The sequence below is a fragment of the Pseudonaja textilis genome, chromosome Z (assembly GCF_049901715.1).
Source record: "Pseudonaja textilis isolate UNSWEBS1 chromosome Z, rPseTex1.2, whole genome shotgun sequence".
NCBI classification, from domain to species: domain Eukaryota; kingdom Metazoa; phylum Chordata; class Lepidosauria; order Squamata; family Elapidae; genus Pseudonaja; species Pseudonaja textilis.
The window spans coordinates 128,104,463-128,128,466 of record NC_142008.1 but is presented as its reverse complement, the minus strand read 5'-3'; the positions used below and the strand labels follow the sequence as shown (position 1 = coordinate 128,128,466).

The following is a 24,004-nucleotide window of genomic DNA, read 5'->3' as shown; positions in this document are numbered from 1 at the left end:
TGAACGTGCATGTAATTGGCACGTATGACAAAGAAAGCAAGAGAGAGCAAGTGAGAGAGAGAACCATGATCTCTCTCTCACAAGGGAGTGAACCTTGATGTCAGGGTTGCGCTTGTGGCATCGGTGACTACACATCTTACATGTTCAGTGCTGACGAATATCATCCGAGGCCTGACCTGAACCTTGGTGTGGTTGATGAAAGCAGATGTCCATCAAGAGACATCTTTTGGGGTGCCCTTCCTAGGTGCTGGAATGCTGTATTGCCAAGTCCTGGTAAGCTATTTCCCCCCATCCCTTGACATCTTGGAATACAGCTTCCATCATACTCTGCCAGACCATTCTATTGGACACTGCAGTCAGCTCACGTTGTTGGCCTTTGGTTATCAAAAACTTCTTGAAGATTTTTCAGATGTTTATGGCCTTCCAAAGACCTGGTGACTTTTGTTCATTTTGACTTTGTGGCATGAACCTCAACCTTATACCATGATTTATGTTGTAAATCTAGCCACTGTGGTTTTTTCAGTAAAAAGGAAACAGAATTACACAAATTCACGGAATTAAAAATGAAAGAAGAAGGGAAAGTCTCTTTCTGATCAAACCAACCTCATGGACATGCCTTGGTAGTTTCATGATACATTGTGGAATTGACCTGTTGTGAGTGTGACCTTTTTGTCCTACTACATCTCTGGTATTTCTAATGGTTCCCCACCCATATCCTTCATTGTTCTACCTCTCTATCTGAGATCATCCAAGGTCAGGCAATGCCGAAAAATGGGTAGTTTTTTGAAGTCACATTGTTGTCCTTCCTTGTCATCATTTAAATGGTGTTCTCCTGGCCCACTCCTTCTTTTTATTAATTTTAAACTGATGTTTCTCAACCTTGGTAGTTTGAAGATGTATGGGCTTCTACTCCCAGAATTCACAAGCTAGCATAGCTATGCATAGCATAACTGGCTGGGAAATTGAAGTCCACACATTTTCAAATAGCTAAGTTTGAGAAACACTGCTTTAGATCAATTCTTGGACTCTAATCTTTTTTTCCTCTCTTAATTCCAGTGGGCAGTTCCATCTCAGAAAGCTACTTTTTGATTCTCCCTCCTTGTTTTCCTTGCCGAAATCTGAGCACCCAACATAGCAGTTGACATAGCATCTGAATACTTATTGCTTAACCTGTCCATCTCTGCCTTTTCCTACCAACCTTGGCCAGAGAGAAGGAGGAGGAAGAGGAAGGTAGAGCCTCCAAGAATGAGGCTCTTGAAATGAGGCAGTGATTAGAGGAAGGTTTAGAAGTTTATCTTTCTTTGGAGGGTGCCCTGCGCAGTTTTTCCAAAAGCAGAATATATGCATTGATTTGAACATTGGTGATCCAATCTAGATGAGGGGGGCTGCAGCAACCAGGAAAAAATGGGTGGGGGACAGAGGAAATGCTTGCTCTGAGTTTGAAGGAGGGACCTGGAAAGCAGAATATGGTTCTCATGAAAAGATATCAAATTGACATTTATTTAATGAATCTCAATTGCTGTTGCTCTTGTTTGTATTGCTACGGAAAACAGACTATCAGTTGTAGAACATCTTGTAATAAATGCCAGCCTAACTTTATCATTCCTGGCTAAGGGACCCAGAATGACGCATGGATGCTGCTTTAGGAAGGTAGTCATTAAAATGCAGTTTCTTATCTTGCCCCTGGGAGAACTTTGAAGAACAGGAAGGTACATGTCCTTCCAGCTAAGGGGAGATGGAGCCCATGTGCTTGGCTGCAGGTCCCTGCACTTATCCACAATGAGCTGTTTCCTCCTGTCCTTGAAATAGAAAGGAAGGTATTACTTCAGAGAGTGAAGACCCCACACTTATAATGACATAAGATGGGAAAATAACTCAGGTTGCCTTTAATTGGGTAGCTGGTTCTCCAGTGCTGGGAAAAAGCTGCTTTATTTCGCTTAGGGATCTCTAACCAAAAAGGACTGGATGGGATCACTGGTGCTCTCTAAGGTTGGTGATTTTCTTGCAGATGTTTTGTTACCAAACTAGGTAACATCATCAAATATAAGATATGTGGTCTTCAGCTCTGATAATGTCACCTTGTTTGGTAAAAGAAACATCTGCAAGAAAACAATTAAGCTCAGAGCACACTGAGGATCGAACAGTTTAACCCTGAGCTACAAATATTCTCTTCCATTAGAATTGGATGGGATTGATACCACAACGCAGCTCAAAAAGAAAAAGAATGCAGGGATCAAAAGATTTAAATAGCCGAAAGAAGAACACACACTGAATTGGGAATGTGGCATTATGATTCCAGATTCAATTATATAAATCTCTAAACAAGACATGTGCAGTTCTAGAACATCAGTTCCTTCGCTCTCAATCAACAAGAAGAGGGAGAAAATAGGAAAACGCCAAAGAATAGCCAGCCAACATATGATTCTGCTTTTTCACTGGCCTCTCAGAGTTTTCAGTTCCTCCTTGGTGCCTAAGCTTATCTAGCACTTTGTAGGAAAGGGGAGGGCTGCAAAATGCTGGGATTTGCTGGGAGGATTATCCCCTAGCCATGGTTGGCTGGGAAATTCTGGGAGTTAAGTCCACATGTCTTAAAGTTGCCATAGTTGAGAAACCCCCCCACTGATCTTGAGACTCAAGTCAAAACTAAAATCCATTCTGTTAATTGTCTCAAAGGTGCTTTTTCAAGAGGCGACTGGATTTTCTGTTTTTTCTTTGAAGACGTTTCACTTCTCACCCAAGAAGCTTCTTTAGATCTGGCTGCCTAGTATCTGGAGCATTGGTAGAGTTTTCCATGACGCAAAAGATATCCCTCACCAAACCACCAGAAAAAGATTCCCCAAAAGGAGATTACTCAGAAAAGGGGCATCCAGTCTCTCTGGCAGCCACTGTAGAAATGGACGCATGGGGCCTCATGGCTGGACCGGAAAAGGTAGAATTGCGGTGAGACGACTGGAGCTGACTGCAGCAGGTCCTGTCTTCCTTACTGATTCATTTACCAAGTGTCTTAGCCACCCATCTCCAAAATTACTCAATTTCACAAGATAAAAATGTGAATAGACTGCATGAAACAAGAATATAGTCATCCATCCAGATGAAGTAGATTAAGAAAAAAAATCTTTCCTACATTACTCCCAACCTAATGAGACCCACCAAATACCTTAACCCAAATCTTGGAGAAAGAACCCCATTTTTAGGGCTCCTTTGAAGGTGGGCAGAGTAAAAGTCATATAAATGTTCAGGGTACCGGGGGGGGGGGGGGCGGTTAGTTCACAGGGCAGGTGCTGTGTTACAGGAAGCCTGGGTTCTTCTAGAGGTCATTGATTGATTGACAGAACCCGCAGCAAGCCAACACTGCCAGGAGTGTTCAGAATGGCCGAATTGCTATTTTTCTGGGTCCATCTGAAGGAATTTGAGCAGGGAAACACACACACAAAAAGAAAGGAAATTAGCTGAAAGCTGAGGCCATTTGAAGAACAGAATGTAACTGTGGAATTACCATAGCAAGTTGCCTGTGTGGATATTTGTTTTTTATTATATTTATATATTTGTAGCAATTATAGTTTTCATTAAATGGCTGATATGAGTGTGTGTTGTCGCCAAGGGATGAGTTGGGAGATTACTTTATTAATATTTTTTTATTTATTATTTTTTGTTCCTTCTACACTGTGTTTTATTTTCTGTAGGCAGCCTAGAGTCGCCATGAGCAAGTAGGCATCTATATATTTTTTCCTAAATAAATGGCTTCCGTAGGGGATCAACATGAGCAAGAAATCAGATGCAGCATCCTGATGCAGTATCAAAGAGGCATGGCAATGCCCTTGTCTGCCATCTTGCCTGTTTTCCCATGGACACTAGGGACCAAATACTGCAAAACAGCTGTAGATTTTCCCTCACATCGATCAGGAACTCCTCCCCGCTTGGGGAAGATGGTAAGCCTGAAGATACAACCTATTTTCTTTTCAGGAGAGCTGGAGTCAACTTCTGTGTAGTTTGCGAATTATTGGCACTGAGAGCTCGGAGAGGCGAGGCTAGTTTCTATCCTTGTAAAGGAATTCCTGCATATATAAGACCCGAAGAGTTTCAAGCAGCAAAAGCTGGCAGAAAAGGTTGTCTGAATCCATCTTACAAGGAGCAAGAGGGAAGCTACAGAATGATTAAAAAGTCATTTCCCCCCCCCACTCCTCCTGCTAGCTTAGCAGGACCACTGTTGGTTAATATTCTGGCAAAGCATATTAAGTCTTTGGTTGGGGTTGGGGGGAGAGGAAGATGACTAATTTAGCTTCAGCTTACACATGTCAAAAAATGCCAGATTGTGCAAGGGCAGAAGAGGTGTGATGTGGGCGGAGCGACTTGAGGATCCTCCTCCTGTAACATGCCTGGAATATATATAAACCTTGAATCCTGCACAGAACAAGCAGATGCAAAGAAATAACTTGGCAAAGATGACCAGACAGATAAGATCTGCCAACATTGGGCTGATTCTGGCCTTGATCCTTTTGGGTGAGTCACTAAGTTCGATAAAGGGTTAGTGAGACCAGGTCTGAGCCTGGTCTATAGAGGGCTAGTTTGATTTATAATTTATTACAAGATGATTCAGTTTGGTTGTTAGATAATCTACCGTTTGTTTATTAAAAAGATAATTGGATGGTTAAATGGAGCGTCTCCCTCCATTGCTCTTTGGCTACAGAAAACAAAGCCAAATTCTCAAGCCAGACCCAAACAGCTTTGTCTAAAACAAATATTATCTGCGATAAATAAGTTAATAGAGCTCTACCATGTGCCATATGGTAGCAGTGGCTGGATAATGGGTGGGAATAAGGCCCTTTAAGGACCGCTACCCAGCCAATAAAAAAACCTTTATACGTAGTATTTACATTTTTTTATAGTGGGTAAAGAGATGGTAAAGGTGCGTGCGAAGGGAGATATAGCTAATGAAGAGACAGATTAGATTAGCAAAAAAGCAGGGAGAGTATGCAAGCAATCGGTACTTTATAAAAAAATATGTAAGAGGCTGGAACTCTTGAAAGTTGCATAGTTTAATTTCATTTGATTCTGGCTGCTTCTGAAAAAAAATGGGGTATACTCAATATTAGAAAAGACCAGCTGGAGATGCCATATCCTTTTGGGATAAACTGGAACAACCAATAACACAACCTTAACAGCAATCTGATTCTGCAATCTGGTATCTCTGTTTAGAATAAATTAGATAAATTTAAAATAAATTTAGAATAAAAATATGTATATATATTTTTTACAGGAAATGTAACTGTTTCACAAGAGAGCAGGGTTAGTGATGGAGAGAGCTGATTCAGATATCGCCCTGAGCTTCAAACAGGAAGATCACTGCTGGTGATGCTTGTGTAACACATGGCTGCCTTTAAGAAAGTGCAGTGTGCGTATTGGATCTAGTTTGGCACTGGAGAGCACACATGTACTCCCAGTGTAAAACTTCCCATGGGTAACATTTCTTCCACTGGGGATGTTGCAAATGGGAGAAGATACGCTATTCTTCGCTGAGTATGTATGCTTCTTGATAAGTTTGCAGAGGCTTCTTTGTCATCTGTCTGTCTTTCTCTCTGTGTCTCTTTCTTCCAGCCTCCCTTCCTCCCTCCCGCCATCCATCCGTCTGTCTGTCTAATCATCTATCTATCCAGCTAGCCAGTCTGCCAGCCCAATATCTTTGTGAAAAGATATTATGCTGGGGAAATCTCCCCCTGTTGAATTTTTGCTTGTTATCATTGCTGCCATTCCGTGCCTTGGAGACACCAAAGCAGTCAGACGAACAAGCTACCATCACCCTCCAAGGGAGCTGTCAGCTAATGTAAAGTGATTCCCCAAATGTCACATTAAAAAGCTTCTGTGTCTTCAGTTGTGCATTCACATCCTTCATCTTGAACCAGACACAAACTTTACTTCCTGGGGGCAAGGTTCCTTGATTTTTTCCTGCAGCTGTTTCATGGAAGGAATCTGAAGATGTGAGAAAGCCAACCAATTGGAGTTTGCTAAGAATGTCAATGTTGGTTATAAATCTTCTTTCCCAGCTGAGCAGCAGAACCTGTTTTAAATGTCAGAACTCCAACCCTTTAACCTGTGAAATGCTAGTTAAAAAATGCCAGTTTTGTTTACCACCATCACTCTTTATTCTGTCAGACACAAGTGGGAATTGTTTCGAGATTTCAGATCTCAAAATTGAACATTTTATTTGATTTTTCTCAAGATTGCAAAGTTGTTTTACAAGGAAGCGACTGGCCATAAACAATGGCTGTGCAGAAAGGCACAGATTCACTGTGGAGTTGAGAAGGGATCAAAATAGAAAGACGGCAACTGTAGGCCCTGCTCATAAAATAAGGAAATTTTATATTTATTTGTACATATTTGATATCTGGTGCCAAACTGGCCACTTTGTCTTTTTTGACCTCACTTTGGAGAGTGAGAGAAAGACACCAATTGTAGGCCTTCCTGTATCAAAGGCAAGTACGATGTGCTGGCACATTATGATTGTGTTCACTTGATTGCTAAGAAATAGGATCGCCATTTTTCTGGGGTTTCCCTTTGTTAACCCTCGTAAACTTCCGTCATGAACAAATATTGAAATAAGATATTTATATTACCTTTTGTGACTTTCCCTCCTTTTCCAGCTCTTTTGTTCCCCTGTGTTCTGCGTCACTGCTTGCTGTTATATCCAGTTATTGCCATTACTCAAACCTGGGTTCTTAATCTAGCTTGTTATTTAAGTCTGCCAAAAATCAGTAAATGCGGCCATTGAAGTGGGGTTTGGGGGATAGTGGGAAATTAAAGTGGCTATCCCTGGTTCTTTCTTCCCTGCTATTGCCAGCTGAACCTAAGAGAGGCGATAAAGAGATCCTGGAGGGTACACAGGTGGGCTCAAAAGCCAAGATGGCACCATAACCATCTGGACATAACAAGAGTGACACAGCCATCTTGATTTTCCTTGTGGCCACCATCTTAATATTTCTTGTGGTCGACATCTTGGTTTTTGTTGTGGCTGCCATCTTGATTTTTTTGGACCCTTGCCTGGTGCATAGCCTGGAAGGCTTACCAGAACATGAAGGGTTTGGCCTGCATTCCTCTCAATTTTGAACCACAATTTTATTCTAAGGAGGATCCGGCCTATGAGATAATTGAGGGAAAGAGAAAAATCCCCAAAAACATATGCACCACTTCAGATTTTTTTTTTTAGCAGCAGGAAATTTTTTTAAATTCTTTTTCAAACATTTAGAAAATAGGAATTTAGCCAAATGTAGATTGGGTTTAAAGGAAAGTCATTTCCCTCATGGTGTTTTTTCTTTTTACGGACAATATTCAAAAGGATTCCATAGGCAGGCAGGCACGCGTGCACGCACTCACACACACACACACACACACCACTCTCTAACAACTGTAATGTATATTACCGGCTCAGAATTGCATGCAAGTAGTCCTTGATTTATGATCACAATTGAGTCCAGAATTTTGGTTGCTAAGTGAGGCAGTTTTTACATGTATTTTGCTCCATTTGATGACCTTTACTGCCACAGTTGTTAGGCAGATCAATGCAGCTGTTAAGCAAGCCATGTGGTTGTTAAACAAACCTGGCATCCCCCCATTGACTTTAAAAGTCGCGAAACATGATCATCGTGTGATCCTGGGACAGTGCAACCATCCTAAGCACACAAAGCAGCTACATTTTGATCCCATGACCATGGGGATGCTACGATGGCCACAAGCATGAAAAACGGCCATAAGTCGCTTTCTTCGATGCCGTTGTAACTTCAAACAGTCACTGAACAAGTGGTTGTAAGTTGAGGACTACCTGTAGCTGCTGATTTTTATTCGGTGTATGAATTGAACCGGATTCAAAGGATGAGGTCATGAATGACGAACGGGAAGGCGGATATGGGCCCCAAGGGAGTGATCCCCATTTCTTCTTTCAGGGATAATCTTGCCTCCTTAAAATCTTGCTTAGAGCAGCAGGCCTCTGGATAAAAGGCATTAAGTCATGGTTTGCAAGCGTTACGCCTACCAGGAGTTTATCTTAGCTCATGCAAAAGCTCTTAGTCAAGGCGGTTGGCATGCCCCATGTTGAGAGAGGGGGAAGAGTTGTCCTTTGACAAACAAAGCCACACCAGCCTGCATTTTTAGTGTTTCATGTGGATCTCAGCCTGCCTTGATGTTTCCTGGTCATCCAACAAAAAACACATCCGACTTCAGGGGAATAGACATGATCTCATTATATTAGAGGGTTGCAAAGCAAACATATTTTTTTTTGAAGCTAAATTGAACCTAACTACTGTAGTAGAGAAGGGTTGAATCTAAATTTGCCAAAGCATTACTCAGATGTTTGTTCATCCTACTTAACTTTCAACATTTACTGAGGCTCTTAATATCAATTTGCAGGTATTAACAATCTATATTTTCCATACAGGAACTATCAGGTTTTACTACAGATAGCCCTCAACTTACAACCATTCATTTAGTGATCATTCGAAGTTACAACAGCATTGGCAAAAGTGACTTATGACCTCACACTTACAACCATTGCAGCATCCTCTTGGTCACATGATCAAAATGCAGACACTTGAAAACCGGCATGATGGTTACAATGTACCAGGGTCACGTGATCCCCTTTTGTGACCTTCTTAAAAGCAAAAGTAACGGGGAAACTAGATTCACTTAACAACCGTGTTACTAACTTAACAACTGCAATGATTCACTTAACAGCTGTGGCAAGAATGCTTTTAAAATGGTGCAAAACTCCCTTAACAATTGTCTTGCTTAGCCACAGAAATTTTGGGCTCAGTTACGGTCATAAGTCAAGGACTTCCTGTACTTAACCAACTGCTGCTGATCAAATGGCAATGCTAAAAAGAAGCCAATTCAATATTTGTTGCCAAAATTTCTTATCAGTTCATTGTTAGGAAATTCGGGAAAAATCCCTAACGGAGCAACTGGGGAAGCAGCTTCTATTTGTTAACTGTCGCAAGCAGCTGGAAATTGCCACTCCAAGTGAGTAGCCCCTTTGAACTGAATCAGGCATGACTAATATGTCTGAAGTCACGCAACTGCAGAGATAACCCAGGGCAAACATGTCCGTTTATCTCAAAGGCAATTCTTCCCTATCAAATCAATTGACTTATAGCCAGTTAGAAATTCTGCAGAAAGCTGGGTGTGTTTGTGGATACATTTTAATTGTTGATATTTTATCTTACTTGTATGTAACTTTAAATGTCTATTTGGTAGCAAAGGGGATTTATATGTGCATTTAACTAGATATTGGATTTATTTTGAAGGAGATTTTAACACAACCATGTTTTTTGTTTTTACCAGCTCTTCACAGAGGATCATCAGTTCCAGGTATGATCATTAATAGGACATGTTTCTTTTTTAGTTTGCAACACTTTCTAATTACATAAAACCATATAAAGTTTGGGCTGAAAATGGATTAGTATGGGACCCTTCTATCCTAAGTTTGAAAAGTAGCTGCAAACAATATTTGGATCGGCTTAAAATGTTGGCTTCTGAGTTTAAATTGGAAAAATTGGTCTTGCATCATATTGAGGTGATCAGGACTATTTCAGAAACAAAGCATACCCCACCCCCAAATCCCAGTTACCTGCTCTGAAGCTGTACATTTCACCAGCCAATAAGAGAAGAACAAGACTTTACTAATCCCATATGGCTAACTTATTATAGTTTCAATAATTTTAAAGAGAATTCTGGGAGTTGAAGTCCATATATCATAAAGTTGCCTTTGTTGAGAAAACCTGCTCTATCAAGTGAGGGCCAGTTTGGTACGGTGCTTAAGACACCAGGCTAGAAACCAGGAGACTGAGTTCAGATCCCACCTTAGGCATGAAGCTAGCTAGATGACTTGGGCCAGCCACTCTCTCTCAACCCTGGGAAGTAGGCAAGGGCAAACCACTTCCATAAACCTTAGCAAGAAAACCACAGGGACTCACCTAGGCTATTGCCAGGAGTCAACAGTGGCTCCAAGGCACCAAAACAAAATTGGATAACCTCTCTCTAAGTTGCCTTTTAATCTTCCTGTTCCCCATCCAGCATTAACATGTGGAATTCAACGGCCTGTTCTACGGATAGCGGGTGGTGTGAACGCCCAGCCTGGCGAATGGCGGTGGCAAGTCAGTGTCCAATATCGCAACCAACATGTCTGCGGAGGAAGCCTCATTAATGATCAATGGGTTCTCACTGCTGCCCATTGCTTTTACGAGTAAGTAAAAATGGGTATTCTTTTTCATGCCCCTAATATGCCTCTTAGTCTGACAAGGTTCTTTATACCTCCTAGTGGTTCATCGGTGGCTCAACCTACTTCTGCCACCATAACCCATTGAAGACTGTTTTGATTTAAATTGGCAGTAGAAAGCTGCTTTTGTTACAACATATGTAGTTAGCTTTGGTGCAGCAGAATGAAAAATCCTTCAGACCCCAAAAGGCCAACTTTCTGCAATGCATTCTCTGTAGTTATAATTCATTTAAATATTAGATAGTATCACTTGTAATTTTAGATATTATTACATTTAATGTAATTTTAGACTCTACATAATCATTTAATATAGGTTGAATCCTGGGTCTCACTTAGAGTTGCTAGTTGGATTATTTAATGCATGTATTTTAACTTTGTCTTAGAATTGATTTTGTTCATCATCACACACAGGCACCCTAATATGCACCCATATCCTATTTATCTAACTCTCTGTCTGTCTGTCTAGCTATCCAGTTATCCAGCTAGCTATTCACAGAGTATTCATCTTGTACTAGTCTACAACTGAATTTAATTGAATCAAATGGAATTGATTCAATTGAAGCAGTAGCTGCTAAACACCAAATCAAATCATTGGGCTGGCTACTCTGGAACTAATTCTCCAGAAAGACAGAAGACAGATGTTTTACCTGGGAATGCTTAGGACTGGTAGTTTAGGTGTCCCTGAATGAAAATAATACATATAGTCCTTGACTTACGACCATAGTTGAGCCCCCAAAAGTACCCAAATTTTGATAATGTGATAATGGGGAATGCTACAACGGTCATTAAATGTGAAAAATGGTAATAAGTAACTTTTTTCTGTACCATTGTAACTTCAATCACTAAACAAATGGTTGTAAGTTGGGGACTCAGCTGTAATAAACAGACATTTCAGAATTGTTCGGTGTGTCTTTAGCAAAATGGTCAACTTTTTTCTATCAATTAAAACCCGAGGTATTTACCCCAAGGTAATCTTTCTTCAACCTGAATCTTTCTCCACATTAAAAGCCCTGTGTTTCATCATCCTCAGTCATTTATATTGGCTGTGAATGATGGGAATTGTACAGAATCAGAAACATCAGAATCAGAATAGAGCTGGAAGGTACCTTGGAGGTCATCTAGTCTAGCCCCCTGCTCAAGCAAGAGATCCTACACCATTTCAGACAAGTGACTGTTCAGTCTCTTCTTCAAAGCTTCCGGTGATGAAGCACCCACAACTTCTGAAGGCTGTTTCACTGGTTAACTGTTCTCACAATGAACTGTCCTTCACTGAACTAAGGAAGTTTCTCCTTAATTCCAGATTGCTTCTCTCCTTGATTAATTTCCATCCATTGTTTCTTGTCCTTCTGGGGCTTTGGAAAATAAATTGCCCCCCTTCTTTGTGGGAGCCCCTCAAACACTGGAATATTGCTATCATGTTCCCCTTAATCCTCCTTTTCTCTAGATTAGCCAAACCCAAATCCTGCAATTGTTCTTCATATGTTTTAGTCTCCAGGTCTCTGCATTTTTCCCAAAGTCTCAACATCTTTTTTTGTAATGTGGTGACCAAAACTGGATTCCAGGTATAGATGGTAGAAGGTTGGGAAGGGGATTACAGCTCTCTTATACAGATGTTGTTTTATTTCAGGATTGGGAAACAAATTCACCTGAACCAGTGGAGCGTGATCTTGGGAAGTGTGAGACTGACTGGCAGGAGGGCCCGAGGGTCAAAACGGAATGTCTCCATGGTCATCCCTCACGAAAACTACACCAGCTATGAGACAGGCCATGACATTGCTCTGGTGCACCTGGCCAAGCCTGTGCGCTACACCAGAGACATCGCACCCATCTGCCTGCCCTTCGCTGACCACCGCTTTGCTTTTGGGACCCAGTGCTGGCTGACTGGCTGGGGAGACGTTGCGGCCAACGGTGAATAGAAGGAGTTAGAGTGGAGAGGCCTGGAGGGTCTTCATATCTAGCTTCAGGAATCTGTAAAAGACAGATTTAAAAAAAAAAAGGCCTGGAGTTTCTTATTGACAAGGAGAGGCTTCAGGGCAGAGTTCCCCAGCCTTTCTGGCTTTGTGGACTGGCAGGTTGGGGTTGGGGAAATGGTTCTACACAATTGGTGGACAAGTACATGCACGTGCAGCTCCATCTGCACAAGCGCCAGGCATGCACACCCACCACTCGCCGCAAATGGACCATGCAAGCATGCGCCCAGCCACTGCATGCATGTACGCACTCGCCCACCACTTCCACAGCCCGATTCCAATCGGCTCAAGACCTGGTAGTGCGCCATGGCCCAGGGGTGGGGATCCCTTCTTTAGGTGGGTCCTGGACACATTAAGCGTGGATAAAACTATCACTAGACATCACCTTGCTAGTTACATTATTTCCCTCCCTCTGTGGGAGGAAACCAGCATTCTGATGAAAAGGAAGTCTTCCTCAGTTGCTTAGCGGCCAGGAGCCATAGATGCTGATGGGATTAGTGGCAAAGGGTACAGTCCCATAAAGAATCCCGAAAAACAGGGGCTGAAGCCAGGTCGAAACGAAGTGGAGGTGGACAGTGTCTTGTCTGAGAGACCTCAGGTAGTCCTCAACTTACAACAGTTCATTTAGTAACCAATTGAATTTACAAGGACACTGAAAAAAGTGACTTATGGCCATTTTTTACACAACTGCTGCAGCATCCTCTTGGTCACGTGATCAAAATTCAGTTGCTTGGCAACTGCCTCATATTTATGACAGTGGCAGTGTCCTGGGATCATGTGGTTAACTTTTGTGACAAGCAAAGTCAATGGGGGAAGCCAAATTAACAACTGTGCTACTAACTTAACAAGTGCAGTGATTCATTTAATAACTGTGGCAAGAAAGGCCATAAAATGGGGCAACATTCACTTAACAACTGTCTCACTTAGCAAGAGAAATTTTGGATTCAATTGTCATAAATCAAGGACTACATGCACTAGAGGCAAGAGAATGAGTAAGCATGCTAGTTTTTGTGTGTGTGCATACTTGAGTGTATCTAGAGTGTGTGTATGCATACATTTCAGTGCAAAATGATGTGTTTAGGGCTACCAGTTCTGCATGTTTAACCTTATTCTTTCTTGCCTTCCAGTCCACCTGCCAGACCCCATGAACCTCCAAGAGATAACCATGGACCTCTTGACTGTCGACATCTGCAACTGCATTTACAGCAATCTGCGCAACAGGCGGATTGTCAACCCTGCCTTGCCTGGCATGGTCTGCGCCATGACTCCTGACCGCAAGAGAGGACCTTGTAAGGTTAGTCAAACAACACACTCCCAACCTCCAAAGAATCATGTGCTTGTCTGCTGCTTCCTAACTGTTGGAAACTTGGAATACATGTTGGGATGTATTTTGTATTGCAATGACTACAGAAGTATTTAGCCAGTAGATGGCAGAATTTACAAGTTTGGATCTATCATGCTCTTTTTTTCTAAGTAGAATTTCCTATTTCCGGTAACAGTAACAGAGGTGCTATTCAGCAGGTTCTGACCAGTTCTAGAGAACTGGTAGCAGAAATTTTGAGTAGTTCAGAGAACCAGCAAATACCATCTATGACTGGAGATTTTACAGTATTCTTCCCCTGCCACGCCCATCAACCCATGCCCACAGAACCGGTAGTAAAAAAAAATTGAATCCCATCACTGAACAGTAATATAGTTGATCAGTAAAGCACATGGTGATTGTATTCTTTGTTTGCTCTTATTTGCTCATTGTGCAACCTCACTGTTTCAGCTACTAAATTTAAATATCTTCACATGACTCTCCCTTGATGGACAAGAATTGGTTGTTAATGTTAAAGCAAGAATGTAAATCAAATTTCTAGCCCTCTAGATCTGAGTTTGGGGAGTTCGGCAGCAATATTTGAGAAAATCTTCGAATCCAGGGGTTAGAAAATGGTTCAGGAAGTTGTACAGTTCCCTCCATTTTTTTCCTGTATAGCACAGAGGGAATGCAACGTGGTGAAGAAAAGGAATTCAGCAGGGGCCTTTAAGTATAACTTGAGATAATTAGGTCTAGCTTAATATAACACAATAATGATATTAGAAGGGATCTTCAAGATCTTCTAGTTCAAACCCTGCTCAAGGCAGGAGACTCTATACCATTCCAGACAAACGGCTGCCATTCTCTTCTTTAGAACCTCCAGTACTGTAACACTCACACCTTTTGGAGGCAAGTTGTTCCACTGATTGTCAGGAAATTCTCTCCTTAGGTCTAGGTTGCTTCTCTGCTTGATTAGTTTCCACCTGTTGTTTCTTGTCTTGCCTTCTGGTACTCTGCAAAATAGGTTGACCCCTTCTTCTTCGTGGCAGCCCCTCAAAGATTGGGACACTGCTGTTGTGTCACTGTAGTCCTTCTTTTCACCAGACTAGAGACACCTAATTCGATTTATTCTCCAAAGCACCCGAGGACAGGGCAAGAAGCAATAGGTGGAAGCTCATCAGAGATCAAACCTTAAAATAAGGAGGAATTTTCTAACACCGAGAATAATTAATCAATAGAAAAGCTTGCCTTCTGGAGGTGGATGCCCCTTTGCTGGAGGTTTTCAAGAACAGTTTGGATTAGAAGGCCTCCACGGTCTCTTTCAGCCCTGTATTTCTATGATTAAGACCAACAGATTTCCCAGTTCTGGTGGTTGGTTTTAGCATTTTTCTCATAATTATGAATTCATAATTCTTTTCCTTGGTGCCTATCTCTAGGGTTTTTTTCCCCCTTCATCTACTCCATGCCCTTAACTTAATGTTGTTGCCCATCAAAGGCTGGAAAAGTTTCTAATTTAGCAGTCTGAGGCATCTCCTTGCTACTAGCTCCCACTGGTGGATCATGCAGTAAGAAAACCCGCTAGCAAAGGAGGAGATGGAGCCAGACATCACTGTGCATGCAGAGAAAATGCAAAAAAAATAAATAAATCTCTTTCCACCTAGGGCGACTCGGGTGGCCCGCTGGTTTGCCTGGAGAATGGCCGATGGTTCCAAGCAGGCATCATGAGTTCCTCCATGAGTTGCGCCCAATTCTACGGACCCACCCTCTTGACAGACACAAGAGCCTATAGCAACTGGATCCAGTCTCATGTTGAAGGGGCCTCCTTTGCCAATCAGATTGAGCCCATACCCAACACCACTGACAGTTACATGTGCACAGGTAGGCACCTTCACCTCTCGCTACCTTCACTGACAATCTACTCTTCAAAGCCTCCCTTCAGGATTTTGGTGACGTTCCTTAGTTTCACCTTCTTGCTTTCTGATCCAGCTTTCAGTTCTGCCTCTTCTTTTGTCAGAGAAGGAAGGGTTTAAGCTAACCTTGGATTCCAAATTAACTTCTAAGTCTGTTTGCATTAAGGTAAAGGTAAAGGTTCCCCTCGCACATATGTGCTAATCGTTTCCGGCTCTAGGGGGAGGTGCTCATGTCCATTACAAAGCCAAAGAAGACATCTTTGTAGTCATGTGGCTGGCATGACGCTGTTACCTTCCCACCAAAGTGGTCCCTATTTTTCTACTTGCATTTTTACATGCTTTTGAGCTGCTAGATTGACAGAAGCATTATCCATGCTTAAACCAAAGACTTGCAAAAGTTTGCTTTTGCAATAAATACCAGCTATCAACCAAAAACAGAATCAACGATGCTTACTTTGGCAACCTGAAGATGTGTGGACTGCAACTCTCAGAATTCTCCAGCCAGCCCCATTGAAATCCAGACATCTTAAAATTGCTAATGTTGGGAAACACTGCTCTAACTAGTCACCAATTCTGTATAATTGCCGTTTTAATCACAATGCCAAACTGGCCCTCATCTTACAGAGCAGCATTTCTCAAGCCCAGTAATTTCAAGAGGTGGATTTCAATTCCCAGAATTCTCCAGCCAGCCTGGGAAATGAAGTACACCCATAGTCTACACTCCAATCTTAATGTAAGACCCATTTAGTGCATCAGAGAGAAGAGGGGATTGATAGCTCTTCCTACACTGAACTACAATCTCCACTCCTACTAACGATGTTGCTTGGGATGATGGGAACTGGAACACAATCACATTTGGAATGTCACAGGATCCCCATCTGATTATTGCTTCTTATCTGGGCATATCATGGCTTAAAGCTGGATGTTCTCATTGGTGCCTTTTTTGTGACAGGAATTATATGGCATATTTATTCATCCAAGCATCCAAAGGCCACATCCAGGAGGAATAATTCCTTCTGTATGGAATAGTAACATTTTGGCTATGGTTGGTTTGAAAACCAGAAAAAATGTTTTCCCTTTCACAGCAACTCAACCGGCCTCTTTTGCTTATTTTATTTCCCCTTCAATATATACACTGTGAAAAACTTTGGTGTCATCATGTGTGCGTTGCCTGGAGGGATTCAGGGTTCATGTCTGGCACACCCTTGCCAATGTGGAGTAGGTGATGATGGATGTAGCCATATATATGTGTGTACTGTACCTGTTGTCTTTGGAGACATAAGATGAAGTGACACCTCATGTTACAGGTAGACCTCCTCTTACACCCATTTGTTTAGTGACCGTTCGAAGTTACAACGGCACTGAAGAGAGTGACTTGTGACTGTTTTTCACATTTATGACCATTGCAGAATCCCCATGGTCACCATTTTGGACACTTGGCAACCAGCAAGTACTTGTGACGGTTGCAGTGTCCCAGGGGCACTGCATGTGAAGCTAACATTGACAAGCAAAGTCAATGAGGAAGCCAGATTCATTTAACAACCGGGTTACTAACTTAAGAACTGCAGTCACTCCCATAACAACTGTGGCAAGAAAGGTCATAAAATGAGGGAAAGCAACTGTCTTGCTTAGCAACAGAACTTCTGGGCTGAATTGTGGTCATAAGTTGAGGACTACTTGCGTTCTTTATTGACCTCCAGGCTGTGGGGTCCTGAAACACGAGAACAGACAATGGCCTTGGTATACAAGCCTACAGTACGAAGGAGAGCATGCCTGTGGAGGCACCTTAATTGGGGAGGACCGGATCCTGACTGCTGCCCAGTGCTTCATTGGGTGAGTGAAAGATGGGAGTGAGGCAGCCTCTGAGTAGGGAAGAGCCCATGTTGGTCAATATCCACATTTATCTCAGTGACTTTGGATTAGATCGGAAAACTTCTTTTCAACTAATGGTGTCCTTTGAACGTTTTCTCTAGCTTAGCTAACCTGACCCATTCATTTCTCTATATTGTAAACATGAATGAATCTGGCACTAAGCCTCAGCCATGGTTCTTGATGACTATTTATTTGTATCCTGCCTTTATTATTTTTACAAATAACTCAAGGTAGCAAATGTATCCAACCCTGCGAGGTAAGTTAGGCTAAAAGACTGACTCAAAGTCACCCAGCTGGTGTTCGTGGCTAAGCCAGGACTAGAATTCCCCACCTCCCAGTTTTCTAGCCTGGTGCCTTAACCACAAACCAAACTGACTGCGGTAGAATCCCAACTCCCAGAATTTTTGGCCTGACTTTACAAAAATCAGAACATCTGGAAAACCTCCCTCTTTATATTAAATCAAACCACCAAACTGCAGTCCAAAATTATTACAGACAAGATTTGACTTATACTTGTTTAATGACCATTCAAAGTTACAACAGTGCTGACAAAAAGTGACATGACCGGGCCTCCTACTTATGACATTGCAGTGTTCCCATGATCACATGAACAAAATGTGGGCACTTGGCAACCAGCACATTGTTACGACGATTGCAGGATCCTAGAATCATGTGATCACCATTCGTGACTTTCCTGCGGGCTTCCAGCAAACAAATTCAATGGGGGAAGCCAGATTTGTCAACACCTGCCCAATTCGCTTAACAATCACATATATTCACTTAAAGACAGGGGCAAAAGAGGTTGTAAAGTTGGATGTGATTCACTTAATGTCCACATTGCTTAGCAATAGAAGCTCCAGTCCCAATTGTCATAAATGGAGGACTGTCTGTATTCAATCCAATCTGATTGCAGAGATTTACTTTTTTTGTTTTACTCGGGCATCATTCTTTCTCCTTCTGCGTGATGTTTTCCAGGCGCCAGGAAACGGAAGGCTGGGAGGTATTTCTGGGAGAACAGCTGGAAGGAGGGCAACAAATATGGCGAGAGAAGAGGACTGTCCAAAACATTGAGCTCCATGGTCTCTACGTTGACATGATGGAAGGTTACGACATTGCAATAGTCACTCTGGCACAACCTGTGGTGTTCAACGACAGCATCTGGGCCATTTGTGCCCCATATGCTACCCACCAGTTCCCCTTTGGCTCTACTTGCTGGACCCGTGGGCGGAGAATTGGTAAGTTGTAATCTGATACAAGATATGGAGAAAAGAGAGGTTGTCACAACTCAGGATGCTGCCTAATGTTGAAGAAATCTATGGTGCTTTGCAGGAGAAGGAGGAAAGGAGATGAGAAATTTAGAATGACTCCCCCCCCCTTTTTTTAAAAAAACAACAACAACAACAACCCTGTTATCCCTTGCATTGGGGTGGAGTTGGGGCGACTGAATGGAACTGAGCATTTACTGGCTGGATGTCCTTCCTGACACCTATGCAGAGCTCACATCAGATATTTTCTCTTTGTACCCAGAGACAGAAATATCTACCTAGGAGTGGACTCACAGCCTCCTGATTGTGAGGCAAGAGCTCCATCTCTAGGCCACGGTGCTGCTCATTCAGAATTACTATAATTATTCAACAATATTGTTTCCTCTTTATCCAGATGGCCGTGGGATGCCAAGCCCTCTGCAAAGTGTGGAGGCAAAAATCCTTGGCCCAAAGAATTGCAACTGCCTCTACAATGCATCGAGTGAGCCTGGGAGAGAAACTCCCATCACATCCGATATGATCTGTGCAGCACCACATAACAGATCCATGCGTTGTGAGGTAAGGAATTGCCATGTCTCAGCTTAGAGGTCATCATAAATGATATAAGGCGGGGGGTGGCGGGGGTGGGGGACTGGGTTATCTCTCTAAAACAAAAAATTGTCCAGGTCTTTTTTCTTGTATATGGCTCCATTCATTAATAAGAGTTTTAATGCAATAAAAAATTCTACTTTAGCCTTTTCACATTTCCCAACAGTGGCACGTTTTGACAGATTTGGTAACATATGCACATCTACATGGGTGCTTTCTGCAAAATGGGAGTGAATAGTTCTTACTTTCAGAAGGGACTGCATCCCATTTTGGAAAAAAATAACATTTTTTTTTTCTTCTAAACATTAGTGGTGTTTCCTCATTCTCCTGCATGGATTCCATTGAATAGGGGAACAAGAATTCTTGTTTCAGTGCAGTTTTTAGAGAATTTTGAATTTTAATTTCCTCTTAATTCCAAAATCTAAATCTCTCATCTGGCTGAAATTTGTTCTTTTATTACAAGAGTGAATTCAGGAGCACTCTGAGGTTAGCCAGTGATACAGCAGTTGTCTGGTGTACTATGAAGAGACATTACTGCCAGAATGAAGTTTTCATCTGTGGCTTAGAATCAATGGAATCAGAGCAAGGACCTTCACCCTGACCATTCTCACAAACAATTGTTATGAGCAGTACAAAGCCAGAAGACTGAATTTATGAAAAGATTTGAGATTTCTGGATTCTCCCTGAAAGAAAAATGAAAGGAGCAAATATATTTGACTTAGATGTCCCCTATGTTTTAAAATTTAATACTTGATTTAAATGTGGCCTGTTTTCTTAGATGTTTCAAAGATAAATTATGTTGAAAATGGTTCACTTAAACAGTTGTGAGAACTTTTTTTATGCAAATCGATCAGCTTGGGGTAGACTAACTCCAGGGAAGTTATAATTCCTTGCCACAGTAAAAAGCCAATGGAAAAAACACCCTAAACATTAAATAGTTAAAAAACTATTTTGTTGTTGTTAGTTGCGAAATAAGTGTTCGACCAATCGTGACCCCATGGACAACGTTCCTCCAGGCCTTCCTGTCCTCTACCATCTTCTGGAGTCCATTTAAGCTCATGCCTACTCCTTCAGTGACTCCAACCACCTCATTCTCTGCCGTCCCCTTCTTCTTCTTTTGCCCTCAACTGTTCCCAGGGTTAGGCTCTTCTCCAGTGAGTCCTTCCTTCTCATTAGGTGGCCAAAGTATTTGAGTTTCATCTTCAGGATCTGGCCTTCTAAAGAGCAGTCGGGGTAGATCTCCTCTAAGACTGACCAGTTTGATCGCCTTGCAGTCCAAGGGACTCGTAGGAGTCTTCTCCAGCACCAGAGTTCAAAGGCCTCAATTCTTTGGCGCTCAGCCTTTCTTATGGTCCAACTTTTATTTAACTAATAACTATTTAAAGTTAAATTATATTTAAATAACTATTATTTATGTATTATTAACTGATGTTCCCCAACAGAGATAAAAGCAAAAATCAGGGCACAAACCATTATTTTTAAAGCAGTGGAGCTGTGCATCGTCTGTGCTGCTGAAACATTCAATACAGGGCCACTCTAAGGCTTTTTCCTAACTTTAATTCAATAATCCAATTCTTTATGCTGATTGGAGATGAAAACCAGAAATTCTATCTCAGATCTTTTCCTCTTTTAAGCCATTGAAACTCAAAATGTAACCTAAGAATTTTCACCCATTTTGTCACATAAAAGACACAGAAAAAGTATTATTGTTGATAGTACCATTAATGGAGCTCTTAAGCAAAATAGCATCCTACTGACCTTATCTAGGCATGTAAGGTAAACAGGAGTAGACCTAGTTAGGTGACTGGTGGAATTCCACCAGGGAGTGCCAGTAAACTATTATGGAAAATTGAAAAAATACCACAGAATAAGGCAGAATAAATAAAAGATTCCTCAACTCTTATTTTACACATACTTAGAATTTTTGAACACAAGCAGAAGCTATATTTGAAACTAATAATCAAGGAGAATTAAGATTTACAACTGCTGGTATTAATTTTTTTCTAGAATCAATATCGCAGATAACCTAAATAGCATCATTTATTTCTGCCTGCGTTACCTATGCTTCCTCATGATTTGGAAATATTGCCCAGCTTCCCATTTTGTTGGTTTGAGATGGTAATCTTTCTATTCTTGAATCTCTAGGTAAGCATCGGAGACCCCTTGGTTTGCAGCCACAATGGGGTGTGGTTCTTGGCCGGCATTTCCAGCTTTGGCAATGGATGTGGAACTATAATTCGTCCAGGGGTTTTCACATTCGTAAAGAACTATGAAGAGTGGATCATGAAGGCTGCCTGGTCAGCTTACTACAATGTGCAAAAGCCCCCTCTACCAAAGGCCACGGATAAGGAGACTTGCCTGACTGTATAGCCTTCTTCTAGCTAGCAAGCTCATAAATCAGGATTTCTTTTACAATGAAGGATTGAAAAGCAAAGTTTTGTTTCATCTTATGATCTGTATGTACCTCTGTCTTGAAGCAACATGAATGTTGGTGTAACAAAGAAATGTCTACAAGAGTGATCACACCCTGGGAAATTTTCTAATCAAAATTGCATCCACTTGCTCATGTTTCTCAACTGTGACAACTTTTAAGAAGTGTGGACTTCAATTCCCAGAATTCCTTGCCACGTGTCTTAAAGCTGACAAAGTCAAGAAACACTGCCTTTCTCATTTCATTTTTTATTTTTGTTAGTATGTGGTACTCCATCCCTGATCCTGAAATATCGGGAGATGGCAAATATTTATTTCCCTTTTTTCCACCTCTAAATAAGCCTGGGACTAAACCAGGGGTCCCCAAACTTGGCAATTTTAAATTTAAGAACTGAAGTCCGTAAGTCTTAAAGTATGCCAAGTTTGGAGACTTCTGGACTAAACTGATCAAAACTGACTTGCCCAGTTTTAACACTCCTAAAAATCCATTTTCAAAGGCTGTAAAGTTTGTATAGTCGTGTCTTGCTTTTTAATGCTTTGGAATTTTCTTATCATTAAAACCAAAACAAAACAGACCACACACACTAAGTGACCTGTGTACTAAAACTGAGCTTTCTAGTGTTAAGTACAGTCTTATCAATTAGTTACAGACAGTCCCATACAATTTACATTTTGTTTCAGTGACTATGATTCTCTAGTATCTCAAAAGAATTATTAGACGATTGAGACTGACATACTTCTTCCAATGCATTAAACCATGATATGGCTTGTTTCCTTCAAATTTAGGTATTCTACAAACTTAACTGCTGTGGTTTATGGCTTAGCCTTTTGAATAAACTCTTAGGGGTGGTTTGTTATATTGTGTATGCCATGATTACATGTGTATGCCATGATTTGAGCCGAGACTACAGCTTCCTTGGCATTTGTAGCCAAGCTAGGAATCCATGTTTCTTGCCCCACTTTTGCTTTCTTTGAGCCTCAGCAATTCACTACAAATCATCTTTATTTTGAAAGCAAGATGTGGGTAGAATCTTGGGTTTCTCTTGTGAATTAAAAACCATCCAAGCTAATCTTGAGGGTTTTTTCCCCCCAAGATGATAAAACTGACATGGATTGGTTGCTGTATTTATTTTCAATGTTCCATTTAATGAAGTAAGTTATTTAAATATCTCTAAACTCTCTCGGGCCTACATCTCATTATTTGTACACGATAACATTATTGGTTGTACAGGTTTTAATTGTTGGGAACCAGCATCTTGTACTGTAGAAAGCATTTGATTCTTGATCTTTTTTTAAAAACATCTCCCCCATGCTGATTTATAATATGCTATACTTTTCTATCTCTCTGTGTGTATATATACATATTTATATTTGATAACATGTATTTATTATATTTTGTTTTTCTATTAAATTACTGTGAAAATTTGTTTGGAAAAATGGAATATAAACAGCAATAAAAGAAAGGCAAGCATTACCATTGTTCATAATTAAATATTGCCACAGACCATATTACAGATGGTCCTCAATTTAATGACCATAATTGAGCCTGGAATTACAGGTATAAGTTGTGGTCGTTAATCAGGTCACCATGTGACTGGACCTGATTTTATGTCATATTTTCAGGCAGTCGTTAAATGAATGTTCTGGTTGCCAAGTAAATACATTTTACCCAATGGGCATTGTTTTTTGCATTTTTCTTTTTTATGTGACTACAGGAATATGTGCATGTATGTCTGCAACCACCATAACTTCAAAACCAGGTTCCAAGTAATTTTTTTTTTTTTTTTTGGGGGAGTCCATTGCAACTTTGGTCGCTATACAGCCATTCGTAATTCGAAGACTACCTATCATCCTTAACATGTATCCTCCTCAATACAGTTCAGCAAGATGTCTATTCAGTAAGACCATTTCCCTGTTTATGGACCCTTCAAGATAAGCTTAAAATTACAGAAGACCTCTGTTAACAGAAGGGCAGCTTTGCACATCTATCTAGTCAGTGACAATTTGGCGCAAAATTCAAATTTGCCCAAATCTGAACAGATTTGAGCTTTTTGCTCTTCTTCAGAAAACCTAATCTTAAGGCGCCTTTGAAAACAAGCAGTGGAAAGCGATCACTTGGATCAAAGGACTCCTTAAAAGTCACTTTGGAATCACACCTGCACTACCATCCTCTTCAAGTTATTCCACGGGCTTTTACTTATGAAATAATTTGGGGTTAGAATTGAGGCTCCCTCCCTAGTCACAAATTAGGCCAGGGCTTAAAACGTATTTTTTTTTACTAGGGCATTTCTTAGCCTAATCATTTTATATATTCCATCAGAAAACATATCTACCATCTGGATCCCTTAATGCAGGGGTCCCCAACCTTTTTTGTTCCTTGGACCAGCAGTGGCGGCTTTGGGGAGTGG

The 24,004-nt window shown here is 41.2% G+C and overlaps 1 protein-coding gene across 2 annotated transcripts; it reads left to right on the top strand.

Annotated features, from left to right (window-relative positions):
• Positions 1-4,377: 4,377 nt before the first annotated feature.
• LOC113449985 (serine protease 53) lies at positions 4,378-23,070 on the top strand. 2 transcript variants are annotated; one of them, XM_026721127.2, is made up of 10 exons: positions 4,378-4,500; positions 9,328-9,354; positions 10,060-10,228; positions 11,889-12,169; positions 13,359-13,525; positions 15,193-15,409; positions 17,142-17,274; positions 18,289-18,548; positions 18,973-19,136; positions 21,312-23,070. In XM_026721127.2, the coding sequence occupies exons 1-10, from the start codon at positions 4,419-4,421 to the stop codon at positions 21,534-21,536; spliced, it is 1,725 nt and encodes a 574-aa protein (XP_026576912.2). In that variant the 5' UTR covers positions 4,378-4,418; the 3' UTR covers positions 21,537-23,070. The 2 variants fall into 2 exon arrangements, with proteins under 2 accessions (XP_026576912.2, XP_087774369.1); XM_087918243.1 differs by lacking the exon at positions 4,378-4,500 and adding an exon at positions 5,282-5,392.
• Positions 23,071-24,004: the final 934 nt, after the last annotated feature.

Bases quoted from the DNA above. Each gene is read 5' to 3' on its own strand.
- LOC113449985 (XM_026721127.2), top strand. From the start codon at position 4,419: ATGCAAAGAAATAACTTGGCAAAGATGACCAGACAGATAAGATCTGCC. The intron at 9,355-10,059 runs GTATGATCATTA...TTCCCCATCCAG, and splicing joins CAGAGGATCATCAGTTCCAG to CATTAACATGTGGAATTCAA. The intron at 18,549-18,972 runs GTAAGTTGTAAT...CTCTTTATCCAG, and splicing joins GACCCGTGGGCGGAGAATTG to ATGGCCGTGGGATGCCAAGC.